The sequence below is a fragment of the Mauremys reevesii genome, linkage group 5 (genome assembly GCF_016161935.1).
Source record: "Mauremys reevesii isolate NIE-2019 linkage group 5, ASM1616193v1, whole genome shotgun sequence".
Taxonomy (NCBI): domain Eukaryota; kingdom Metazoa; phylum Chordata; order Testudines; family Geoemydidae; genus Mauremys; species Mauremys reevesii.
The window spans coordinates 116843980-116856864 of NC_052627.1; the positions used below are offsets into that span (position 1 = coordinate 116843980).

The 12885-nt window shown below is 40.8% G+C and overlaps 1 protein-coding gene across 2 annotated transcripts in view; it reads left to right on the forward strand.

Annotated features, from left to right (window-relative positions):
* TRMT44 (tRNA methyltransferase 44 homolog) overlaps positions 1–12885 on the forward strand; it is a 31685-nt gene that overhangs the window by 8260 nt on the left and 10540 nt on the right. For both annotated transcript variants that reach the window (XM_039540116.1, XM_039540117.1), the window contains 3 exons: positions 1713–1781; positions 9354–9461; positions 11191–11262. In XM_039540116.1, coding sequence (XP_039396050.1) covers positions 1713–1781; positions 9354–9461; positions 11191–11262 — 249 coding nt within the window. The remainder of the gene's footprint in view (positions 1–1712; positions 1782–9353; positions 9462–11190; positions 11263–12885) is intronic.

Genomic DNA, 12885 nt, shown 5'->3' on the forward strand with positions numbered 1-12885 from the left:
GTTTTGTTCTATCCCAAATTCTTTGCTTCCAGAGCCTTTCTCTTCCTTCACGTGGTTCTGCACAGGTGTTAGTGCAGCCCTAGCAATCAGGATACAGATACAGTAGGGCTGTGATTCACCTTACTTCCTGGCTCCCCAAGTAGCTCTCCTTTGGTGAGCGACATGGCAGACCTAGTTCCCTCTTCTCGTTCACTTAGGGTCTGATCCAAAGCCCATTGAAGTCAATGGGAGTCTTTCCATTGACTTCAGTAGACTTTTAATCAGGCTTTAGGCACAGGAGTCTGATTCTGTGATGTGTGGAGTGCCAGGATTGGTCACTACACTGCCAAAGATTAAACAAATCCTTTTATGAGAAAGTAGTGTAAAATTTTACTGGGATATTATCTTCCTCATGGAAGAAATATCAGTATAAATAAGAGGGAAGCTGGTCTTGTGGCCAAGGCCTCTGACTCATGAGATCTGGGTTTAGTTCACAGCTTTGCAATAAGCAAATCACTTAGTCTTTCTGGGGCATAATATTTATTTTCTCCTCCCCTTTGTCTGTCTTTTTTATTTAGACTGTAAGCTCTTCAAGATTCCATTATGCTAGGTTCATTCCCTTCTGTGACCTATAGGCACCTAAGATCCCTCTAAGCTGCATGGCTGTACAGCAGGCTATCAAGGGCCGCGCAGGTAAGGAGAGGCATCTCTCCCCCGGCCCTGGGCTGCTGTGGCAAGAGAGGGCTGGGGGGAGTCCTCTCCCCCTGCTGCAGCCCCAGGGCAGCTTGCACCCCAAACCCCTCTTCCTGGCCCCACCCCTGAGCCCACATCTCCAGCTGGAGCCCTCACCCTCCTGCACCCCAATGCTCTGCTCCAGCTCTGAGCCCCCTCCCACACCCTGGACCCCTCATCCCCAGCCCCACCTTAGAGCCCTCACCCCCAGCTGGAGCTCCAAACCCTCTACCCCAGCCCTGAGCCCCCTCCTGGACCCCAAACCCCTCATACCTGGCCCCACCCCAGAGCCTGCACTCCCAGCCAGAGTTCTCACCCCACTACACCCCAACCCTCTGCCCTAGCCCTGAGCTCCCCTCCTGCACCCCAGACCCTTCATCCCCGGCCCCACAGCCAGAGCCCACACTTCCCTGCACCCCAACCCTGAGCCCCCTCCTACACGCTGAACCCCTTGGCCCCACTCCCGCCACCAATCACCTCTATATTGGTGCACATAACAAAATTAATTCTGCACGTGGATGTAAAAAATTAAAGGGAACATTGATAGGCACTGCTGTAATACAAATAATAATCTTTCCAATGTGAGACATAGCCATACCAATGGATGTGAATTTTCCTGAGTCACATAATAAGCAGACCGGTGTACCTGCAGTGTACTAGAGAACATGTGGTGGGCTTTGTTCAGTGTGATTTGCACATATGGAACCATACCTGGTCCTGAAACTTACCTTGACTGAATGACTGCAGATGTTCTCTATCCTAGTGTGCGTATACCAGTTAGTTTATTGTGTGACTCACAAAAATTTATGCAGTCTCATATTCCTTATCATGGAGTAAGATTTTTTTTTTTCCCAATTAATGGGAAGGTTAGAATTCCATAATGTTCAGTGATAGGTTAAAGATGGGGTGACTATCAAGGCCAGTCTAGTTGAGCATGTTCTTTAAAGAGATGTGGTTAAAATGACAAAGCAATTGGTAATTTTACCTCTGTTTATCTGAAGGTGTGGCCTGAAGTAACAGATCCTGAAAAATTTGTATATGAAGATGTTGCCATTGCTACTTATCTGCTGGTAAGTGACTGCTCAGCCTAAGGCCATTGCAGAGAAACTAAATGAATTCTTTGCATCGGTCTTCACCGCTGAGGATGTGAGGAAAGTTCCCAAACCTGAGCCATTCTTTTTAGGTGATAAATCTGAGCAACTGTCGCAGATTGAGGTGTCATTAGAGGAAGTTTAGGAACAAATTGATAAACTAAATAGTAATAAGTCACCAGGACTAAATGGTATTTACCCAAGACTTCTGAAGGAACTCAAATGTGAAACTGCAGAACTACTATCATTTAAATCAGCTTCTGTACCTGGAAGATAGCTAATGTGATGCCAATTTTTAAAAATGGCTCCAGAGGTGATCTCATAAATTACAGGCTTGTAAGTCTGATGTCAGTACCAAGCAAACTGGTTGAAACTATAGTAAAGAACAAAATTGTCAGACACCTACTTGAACATAATTTGTTGGGGAAGAGTCAAGATGGTTTTGTAAAGGGAAATCATGCTTCACCAATCTACTAGATTTTTTTTTGAGGGGGTCAACAAGCATGTGGACAAGGGGGATCCAGTGGATATAGTGTACTGAGATTTTTAGAAAGCTTTTAACAAGGTCCCTCACCAAAGTCTCTTAAGCAAAGTAAGCTGTCATGGGATAAGAGGGAAGGTCCTCTCCAGGATTGGTAACTGTTTAAAAGATAGGAATCAAACAGTAGGAATAAATGGTCAGTTTTCAGAATAGAGAGGTAAATAATCATGTCCCCCCAGAGGTCTGTACTGGGACCATCCTATTCAACATATTCATAAATTATCTGGAAAAGGGGGGTAAACAGTGAGGTGGCAAAATTTGCAGATGATATGATACAAAACTACTCAAGATAGTTAAGTCCCAGGCAGACTGCGAAGAGCTATAAAAGGATCTCTCAAAACTGGGAAACTGGGCAACAAAATGGCAGATGAAATTCAACGTTGATAAATGCAAAGTAATGTACATTGGAAAACATAATCCTACCTATACATATAAAATGTTGGGGTCTAAATTAGCTGTTACCACTCAAGAAAGAGATCTTGGAGTCATTGTGGATAGTTCTCTGAAAATATCCACTCAGTGTGCAGTGGCAGTCAAAAAAGCAAACAGAATGTTGGGAATCGTTAAGAGAGGGATAGATAACAAGATAGAAAATATCATATTGCCTCTATATAAATCCATGGTATGCCCACATCTTGAATACTATGTGCAGATGTGGTGACCCCATCTCAAAAAAGATATATTGGAATTGGAAAAGGTTCAGAAAAGGGCAACAAAAATTATTAGGGGTATGAAATGGCTTCCATATCAGGAATGATTAATAAGACTGGGACTTTTCAGCTTGGAAAAGAGACGACTGACGGGGGATATGATAGAGGCCTATAAAATCATGACTGGTGTGGAGAAAGTAAATTTGGAAGTGTTGTTTTTTCCTTATCATAACACAAGAACTAGGGGTCACCATATGAAATGAAGAGGCAGCAGTTTTAAAACAAATGGAAGTATTTCTTCACACAACCTGTGGAACTCCTTCTCAGAGGATGTTGTAAAAGCCAAGACAGGGTTCAAAAAAGAACTACAGTAACTCCTCACTTAACATTGTAGTTATGTTCCTGAGAAATGCGACTTTAAGCGAAACAACGTTAAGCGAGAGGACGTTAAGTGGGGAGTTACTGTAGATAAGTTCATGGAGGATAGGTCCACTAATGGCTATTAGTCAGGATGTGCAGGGATTGTGTCCCTAGCCTCTGTTTGCCAGAAGCTGGGAATGGATGACGGGATGGATCACTTGAAGATTACCTGTTCTCTTTATTCCTTCTGAGGCACCTGGCTTTGGCCACTGTCGGAAGACAAGATACTGGGCTAGTTGAACCTTTGGTATGACCCAATATGGCCGTTATGGTGTTCTTACATTCTAATGCAATTTAAATTGCACACCCCTGAGAAAATCCACTTTTTTTTTAAGTTTATTATTAATTTTTAAAATGTAATGCCAGTAGTGTTCTACATTGAGAATGGAAGAACCAAGAGCACCACAGAGTTTACAGATCTAGGGAAAAAATCCATTTAAAAAGAGGAGATAATGCTAATGCTCTCAGACATAGTGTTAAATGAACCTAGAATGTGGCTTTTGCTTATTGCAAACTGAGATTGAAAGAGTCCAGAAAATGGCAGCGGAGCCGAGGGTTTTAAATATGATGAGTGGTTATGAAAGCTATGACTATGTATCATGGAAAAGAAAAGGCTTAGAGGGTACTTAATATGATCAACAGTATAGTGAAAACTGGTTAGTCTCTCTATTATTCTATTCTAGAATACAAAAAAGGAGACACTTGACAACATTAATAGCAAGTAAATTTAGAGCAAATACAAATAACTGTTTTGTAAAGTGTGTGGTCAGCACTAGCTATTCCCTTTGCAGGAGATCATTGAATTAAATAGACTCGCAGGATTTTAGAAAAGACTAGATTAGAAGATCTGGGGTAGCAAAAATGGAATAGTAATGAGAGCAGTAGATTTGAGAGTAGAAATCTGGATTGTATTCCCAGTTCTGACACTGTCTTCCTATCTAATCTGATGTGAATTACTTCAGATGAGATTTTCAAAGCAGTCTAGGAGAAGATGTAGGTGCTTTTGAAAATTTCACCCTTCAGTCCCATTTTCAAAAGAAATTCAGGGCCACATTTTCAAAGGTATTTAGGCATCTAAAAATGCAAATTGGTGCCTAATAGGATTTATGTGGATCTTTAAGCACCTAAATACCTTTGAAAATCTGGCCTTAAATTATTTAGGCTCCTAAATCTCTGAGGCATTTTAACATTTTCTGAGGAAGTCTAAATGCCCTAGACTGCTCTGAAAATCTCAGTCATAATCTCTGTGATTCAACTTCTTCATCTGTAAAATAATATATTAGTGAAGATACTCCCATATGGACAGTGCTTTATAATGCAATACTATTGCTTACAATTTTATTTTCAAAGATAACATTTGTAGATGGATACCAATATTAGAGGAATACAGTCACATTCTTTAGGGGTAAGATCATCACATCTTGCAGAATATTCTCTAAGAATTGTTTGTTTTTGTTTTTAAATATACTTTGTGACAATGGTTGTAAGTTTAACCTATTGTGTTCCTTGAGATAATGTATGTCCTATGAAGTGACAGTAATTCTTTTAATAACAATTGTTAAAATGATTCAGTTATTGGTTACAAAAGCTACTGTGACATTACCCAGGGTACAATTTGGACTGCGAACAGCTGTGTCCCCTCAATTCTCCAACCTGGGGTGCCTTTTACACTGGTTTGCTGTGAGAGCAACCACTCCTGGTCTGTTCACAGACAGCTTCCAGCATGTAAATTATTCCCAGCTATATAGTGGCTATTGCCAGCCACTCCTGAATTATACTGCAGAGTAACACCAGCAAATTCCTAGTCCCAAACTTGTCCCCAGAAATGTGCATGTAATACTGCCCAGATCTTTCCTTCTGGACAATATAAGCTCATAGAAAGTCCATCATTTTATTATTAAAAAATGACATTCATAAATCTTATCTCAAATGGAGTCTCCCAAACATTTCAATTCAAATACATTGGTTATGGATAAAACAATGTAACAAGTTTATTCGCTACAGAAAGAAAGATTTTAAATGATTACAAGTAATGAGGCATAAACGTCAGAATTTGTTACAAAGAAACAAGCTAAAATGCAGTAATACCTAACTTAACAAGCTAAGTCAATACAAAGCAAAAGGTCTCTCTCAGCACAAGCTTTAGCAGTCTTGCTGGCTGGAATCCTTTCAGCCAGGACCCCTTCTGAGGTTCAGAGCTGTTTCTTTTCTTCAGGTATTGTGACTGTTGTGTATAGAGAGAGAGGGAGGAATAATTTTGAGGTATTTATTCCCCTTTCTTACAGTTCTCTTTTCCCTTTGAAAATTACTTCCAACCGAGGGTCAGGACACAAAATCTAGGATGGAACCTTCAGCTTTTCCTTTGCCAACATGTAAATTTCTCACTCATGCCCTTTTTCCTGCCAAAGAATGCCCAAATAACCAGATGATTGATAGTCCATTTTGTTGACACCTGGGCGAGTTGTCGGTTTGCCTTTTGTTTCCGAGGAACTGGTTTGTGTCTGCTTTTCTAAACTTGGAACATATCTCAGTAATGTCATACAGTAGAATCTTAAAACTTTAGAGACAGTGTTGCCACATATATTTTACTGGGACAATAATGATCAGGAAATTGTGAGTTTTCAAATGATACTCACAAAGCATACTTTGTACAAAATGTATCAGTCTCGTAAAAGGGGTGAACAAAAGGATACAAAATGTCACCGCTACTCATTAACTTATTATTAAGCAATATATCTATCCATCCTTCTTGCGGAATTTTAAAATATCAGAATTATGGTGTACACTACTGAGCCATTTGTAAATAGGTTAAAGAGATGTTTTAAAAAGGATATTGTCAACCTTTATCTCTTTTCATGGACTTTGCCTTCCACTGGCAACCAAACTGAAGGGAACCCATAGAACTTCTTTTTGCTCTGAGGTCACATTGAGTTGACATGCTCTCTAGGGACATTTGGTACGTGTTGTGAAATGGATTGATGCAAATGGGAGGGACTAGATCTGTGTAGGAGATGATTGGCACCTCACAGGAACTGTGCTGCAGTGCCAACATGCTTAATATCATGATCTGTAAAGTGGAAAATGTAAACACAAGCTGGTATTTTGATGGAATGCACCAAAATCACAACTTGTGGGAGGGAATGAAGGACTATCCATGAAACTAACAATTTAGCAACAATCAAAGGCACAGACATCAATTCTATGTTCAAAGGGTTCCTGATATTTTTGTTTCTTCTAAGCAAAAACAATCCTACTCAGTTGATTGTGCCTGTTGTAACATCTGATTAAGAGAGACAGTTTGTCTGGTACTTGAAGTCATAGAATAGGCGCCTATAACAAAATCCATGTCCTGCATTCAACAAACAATTATCAGAAGAATTGCCTGTGCAGCTGGGACTAGAATCGTAATCCTTTTACTCAATCAACTCAGGCCTCTTTCACTTGAGCTAAAAGAGTTATCCTGTAGCTGTCCATCGAGTAAAGAGCAGCATCACATGCAGATGCACAAAGCCAATGTATTATGCAGAGTCTAGGATCGTAGTTTCCAGCTCTGCCACTGATTCTCTGTGTGACCACCTGTAAAACAGGTATTAATACTTACCAATTGCTACTCTCCGGCTTTAACCACTCAGTTCCTACTTAAGCTTACAAAGTATAGGCACATCTCATGTTAATGGTCCCTTGAGGTCCGATCCTGGGTGGTGCTGAGTACTCTCAACTTCTGTTGGCTTAGATGTGAATATGGAGGGTGCTCAGAACTTCATAGGAAGTACTAGGTGCTTTGCAAGATCGTGACCTTTCTCTCTTTCTCCTATGAGAATCTTTATGCCTTTGTTCTGCTATTCCCTCCCCTCCCCCCGGTGACTGGAAGAGCCTCCCTAACCTTGTTTGCCACATGACCTTGCTCTCCTCCTTCACCACTTGCTTCACTCTCCTGATCTGTCACTCTTGTAACCCTTGTCCTCCTTGAGCCACTTTTATCATCCCTAGTCCCATTATAGCTCATTTAGGTAGTTAAGCGAATCGGGGCAGGACATGTCATTACTACATTGGCCCAAAAAGAAACATTTATCCTTAAGGCATTAGACAAGAAGTCATTTATGTTTATAAACTAATTGCTCTGAGATCATCCAATGAAAAGTGCTTTCTAAGTAAGATCCTGTGTGCTTTATGGCGAATAAAGATCTATGTTGTGGGACAAGGCCAGCCCTGACTTATGTGGCTGAGCTGCACCGAGTGCTGCAGCAAACTCAGTATCCTGCAGCAATGCTAGTAGACTAGGAACTCGTTCGACATTTTTCATTTGGTGTTATCAAATAATTCTAGCAATGTCCCCACTGTATGAAAATATACAATCAGTGCATATGATTTATTTGCATTGTGGCAGAAGGATTCCACTTCTGTGAGGCTTAGGAGCTGCCCAGCAGACTGCACGGTTGGCAGAGGTGCGGTTGCATGAGGGACAGAACAAGTCAGTGTGGTTTATGTTAAGGAAAGTAGGTAGAGCAGGGGTAGGCAACCTATGGCACACGTGCCAAAGGCGGCACGCAAGCTGATTTTCAGTGGCACTCACACTGCCCGCCACCAGTCTGGCGGGTTCTGCGTTCTAATTTAATTTTAAATGAAGCTTCTTAAATATGTTAAAAACTTTTTTTATTTTACATACAACAACAGTTTAGTTATATATTATAGGCTTATAGAAAGAGACCTTCTAAAAACATTAAAATGTATTACTGGCACACGAAACCTTAAATCAGAGTGAATAAATAAAGACTTGGCACACCACTTCTGAAAGGTTGCCGAACCCTGAGGTAGAGGCTTAGAGGGGAAGAGGTTTCCCATTCTCTCTCCTAAGCTGCGCAGGAGCGTCACTCCATTAGCATAGGGCTTGTGAGTGCCTCATGGTAGCCACTCTCCTCAACCACACAACTTAGAAGATGCACAGAATTCCCCTGTCAAGGCAGTCCTCCATTGAAGGCAGCATGGCCCAGTGGGTAAGGCACCATTTGGGAATCACTGGATTCTACTCCCAGCACTACCACTGGACTGCTGTGTGACTGTGACCAAGTTATTTTGCCTGCTTGTACCTTGGTCTCCACACTCATGAAAGGTAGCATCTTAGAAATCTATGGGTAAAAGCAGTAAAGTAAGGTCTAAGTAGTAATAGTATCATTCAGACTTTTTTGCCGCACATCTGTGGGGAAAATGGATCAGTGGGGCAGATTGCTTCTGAATCATAAATGATCTACTTTCACTACTTCCCATTGCGTGCTTTGAACGGCATCAGGAAAGACGCACAAAAAATACCCTTGTGGAAAAGGGAGGCAAAATGGTAGATGCACTAGCTGAGGGGTTGGAAGATGGCCATTTTTGTTGATTTATGTGGCACAAATCAAGATTTCTGATCACCTGTTGTGTGATCCCACAATTGTGTTATTTCTGTCTAAAGTATTTACATCAGCCCCCTGGCCATAGTATCTCAGCGCCTCACGCTCTTTAATGTATTTATGCTCGCAACAGTCCCGTGAGGTAGGCATGTGCTGTTATCCGCATTTTACAGATGAGGAACTGAAGCACTAAGTGACTTGTCCAACGTTACACAGGAAGTCAGTGGAAGAGCAGGGCATTAAACCCAGATCTAGTGCTAGTGCCTTAATCACTTAAAACCATTCTTCCTCTCCATCAGTGCACCTGGGCATTAAGTTTTATTGTTAGCTTATGCAACCTCTCATTTAAACTTTTTTTCTTGAAAATGTATTATGCGCTCCCACTTGCAAACCCTTATTTATGTGAGTAGTCTTTAGTCACAGGAGAAGATCCATTGAAGTCCATATCTCTACTCATGTGAATAAGAGTTGCAGGAATGGGCCACAAATATTTTAGTCATTGAGAAAATGCTCTGAGAGATTAAAATTTGTTTTAATTTTTGTCTTTGCTTAGATCCTTTGGGAAGAAGAGAGAGCAGAAAAAGGGTTGTCTAAGAAACAGTCTTTTGTAGACCTAGGATGCGGAAATGGTCTGCTGGTTCATATTCTGAGCAATGAAGGGGTAAAAATAATCACTTTTTTAAAAAAGTGGAGATGTTTATTATTCTCATTCTCTCTTTTCCTTTATCTGGCATGTTTAATAGCTGGAATGCACTTCATTAATGTCACTAAAGCAAGGTTTTGAATCTCTGCAATTATGAGGGGGGAAAAAAGAACTGATTAGAAGCTTTTTGTTCGTATAAGTGGTTCTCCGTTAAATGAACTTGTTTCCTGCTCAAGTCTAATGTATAGGAAAAGAAACAAAATGTAATTATGCAGCCTAATCATGCTATGGGTATAGAAAGATGGGAAATAACTTAAAATCAACAAAAACTTCAGGGTCCCGAAATGAAATCTTTTTTGTAATCTGTTAATTATCAAAGTCACAGTGGGCTGGGGCTTTAAAATGGAGTTTGTTTGACTGCATCAAAAAAGGAAACTAGGTAATATAGTGTGTACTAAACGTATCGGAAACTGTACTTTATGGCACAGTCTGTGGGTTTAGTTGTTGCCTGTACTGCCTTTTTGGATTCAGGGGGAACACTTCTGGACTGACAGCTCTCCACACCAACTTGATCCTTGGAAAGAAAACTAACTAGTTCACTGCAGGCTTTATCCCATAACAGTAGTGATTAAGCTGATTTCCTTGGCAGCTGGCCTTGTTACCCTGCCATTTAACCCAGCAGGAAGTATATAACAGCTGACATTTACTGGTAGTCAGAAGATTAAATGAGCCAGAGAACCTATGCTCTGGATTTAATTTTGCTACGGTAATTTGTATCTCAGAAGAAGGGAAGTTAGTATTGAAGCCAAAGTCCAACAATTCCGCAAAACTACAAGATATTTTTCCGTATCACTACAAATGGTCATGTAATTAATTGTGAAAAAGACTGGCAGTACATGGTGCTTGTGTGCATGGAGCATAACAAAGCGTAGATCCTTGAGGCTGATTTTTATCAAATGTTTGATGCAGACAAAATTTTGAAAGAAGAGTTCTGTTTGATACAACAAAATCCCATGAATTTCAGTGTCTAGCTGTTTCATCTCAGCACATTTTCTTCATCGTTTTTAAGAAATATTCAAAAAGGAAGTTAATGGTTATTAAAAAAATATTTATAGGACTTTAGGCATTTCATGAAAAACATTTTTAAATTTCATGGAAATGTTTATTTCATTGATCAGGTGTAACATGGGACTCTCAAACTGAAAGTCAAGTTGGTAATTTATTCCTTGTTTCTTAGCTTAGCATGCAGCCATAGCACCTCGTGGTGAGATCCTGTCAGATACATGCTAAACAAGTTTGGTCAGAGTCAGTACTTGGATGGCAAAGGAACAGTTTTGTGCTGTAGGAAGTGGTGTTTGGGAATGATTCAATGGATGAGTCAGAGATGAAATGGCTATCCAAGAGTCTGACTATTTATGCTCAGACAGAGAACAAGGACATTTCCCAAACAGGCGTCAACCATCATGTCCAGGTCCAGTTCCAAATTGGGTAATTATATTCAGACTACCTACATTTCCTCTACTCTTTCCATTTGACATGATATTCTGGTTCTAACCCCACCTGTTGCGCAGTCTTGCTGTGTTTCACAGAAGTGGCTGCATGTCAGTGTGGATCAAGTTATCCCTGTATTTAGTTTGTATCTTGATTTGGGGCAAGTGTGTATGAAGTTTTGGGATGAAAGATGTGCTTATAAATACAAGATATTATGTTTTATTTTTTTAACCAATTATTAATCCAAATATTTCAGTACCCAGGTAGGGGAATTGATGTCAGAAGAAGAAAAATATGGGACATGTATGGACCACAAACACATTTAGAGGTATTGTAAAAATCAGACCTACAGTAACTTTATTTTTATTTATTCATCATTCATTGCTTCAAATTATTTAATTTAGCATGAATATACGAGTACTGTTCTGTCAGCTGCAGTGTGATGGTTCAACATAGTCAGATTTGTAGGTTGTTGGCAAGGAAGTTTGGGGTTAGGATGGCTGTTTCATATTGTATCCATGCATATGCTCTATTTCCCTCCAGTGGTAAGTTATAAGAACCAGCATAGGTAACTTCCCCACCACACACACAAAATAAATACAATCTTTGATCTTGAAAGATCAGAGCTTATATAGTGGTGTCGCAGCAACACCACATAGTGCTATCCTCAAGGAAATTGAAGTTCAAAAGCTTTTGGCTTATTCTTGAGACGTTCATAATAGAATCACTCTGGAAATGATTCCAGCCACAATCCTCTTGCAGTGCTGTGTGCCATTTTGGAGCAGCATTATTGTTCAGTCTTATAAGGAACAATCATCTGCTATACTTATTTTATAATAAGCCATCACAGTAATAGCCTGCAGCAAACTGGACAGGAAAATGGGTCTGAAAGAGGGATTATCTTTCAAATTCCACATTAGCATTTTTATGAGAACAGAAACAACTAGAACACAGGAACATTCACTTTCAATCCAACTGTGCATAGTCTTCTGTGTATCAAATCTTCATGTTGATTGATAGTTGCCTTGTTCCTAAGTTTCCTTGTTCTTTTCACTAAACTCCTGAAATTGACTTTCCCTGTTTCCACTCTTTCAAAAGTACTCTAAGGTTTCCCCAGATTCAGCTGCTTAAAAAAACCAAACTCCCTATACAGTTGTGTTCTAGTTGAGGCTGTTGATTAACATATGTCAATAGTTCAGTATAACTTTCCCCACACAGTTTAAAAAAAGAGGAATTTTAGTGTCAAGGTTGATATTAGCTTCAATCAGGCCAGCAGAGTTTATACAAGTCATTGAAGATCAAGGTGCTAATTTATTACACGCAACTCTGCTAATTCACTTCAGTGCTGTCATGCATCATCCCTGCTTTTCCAGTCCCCATCCTCGAGTACAGAGACCGCCAGTTGTATCAAACTGTTTAGTGGCTCTCAAGCCCCGGAGAAAGCGGCTGCCCCAAGAGCGCTGCAGCTGCGCGTGCCGCCCTCGCCTCTCAAGTGGACAGTTCCCGCTGCCTGATGGCTCTCTCCTTCTGTCGCGGCCCATGCATGCCAGCACGCCCGGACGAGGGACGGACCTGCATGATCATGCGGCGGGAGGCAACCGAGCCGCGGAAGACGGGGACCCCGCCAGTCATGCCTGCGGCAGGCGCCTGCTTGGCGCGCTGGTGTCTAGAGCCGCCCCTGCTCTCAAGTGTGGACAAATAGAGACTGAATGTGACTCTCACAGTTGTTTTCCCATGCAGTCCAGAGCCAGAATTTAAGCCAAGGGTTTGGGAAGTAAAAGTCTAGAGCGCAAGACAATGTACTATTTCAACTCCCATATATTACATCTAGTCACTTCTGAACTAATTAGTCATGTTCTGTTCTCTCCTGTTACATATTAATTCATTTAGGCCCTGCCCCATGGAAGTCATTGGAAGTTTTTCCCATTCACTTTTTTGGGCTCAGGATCAG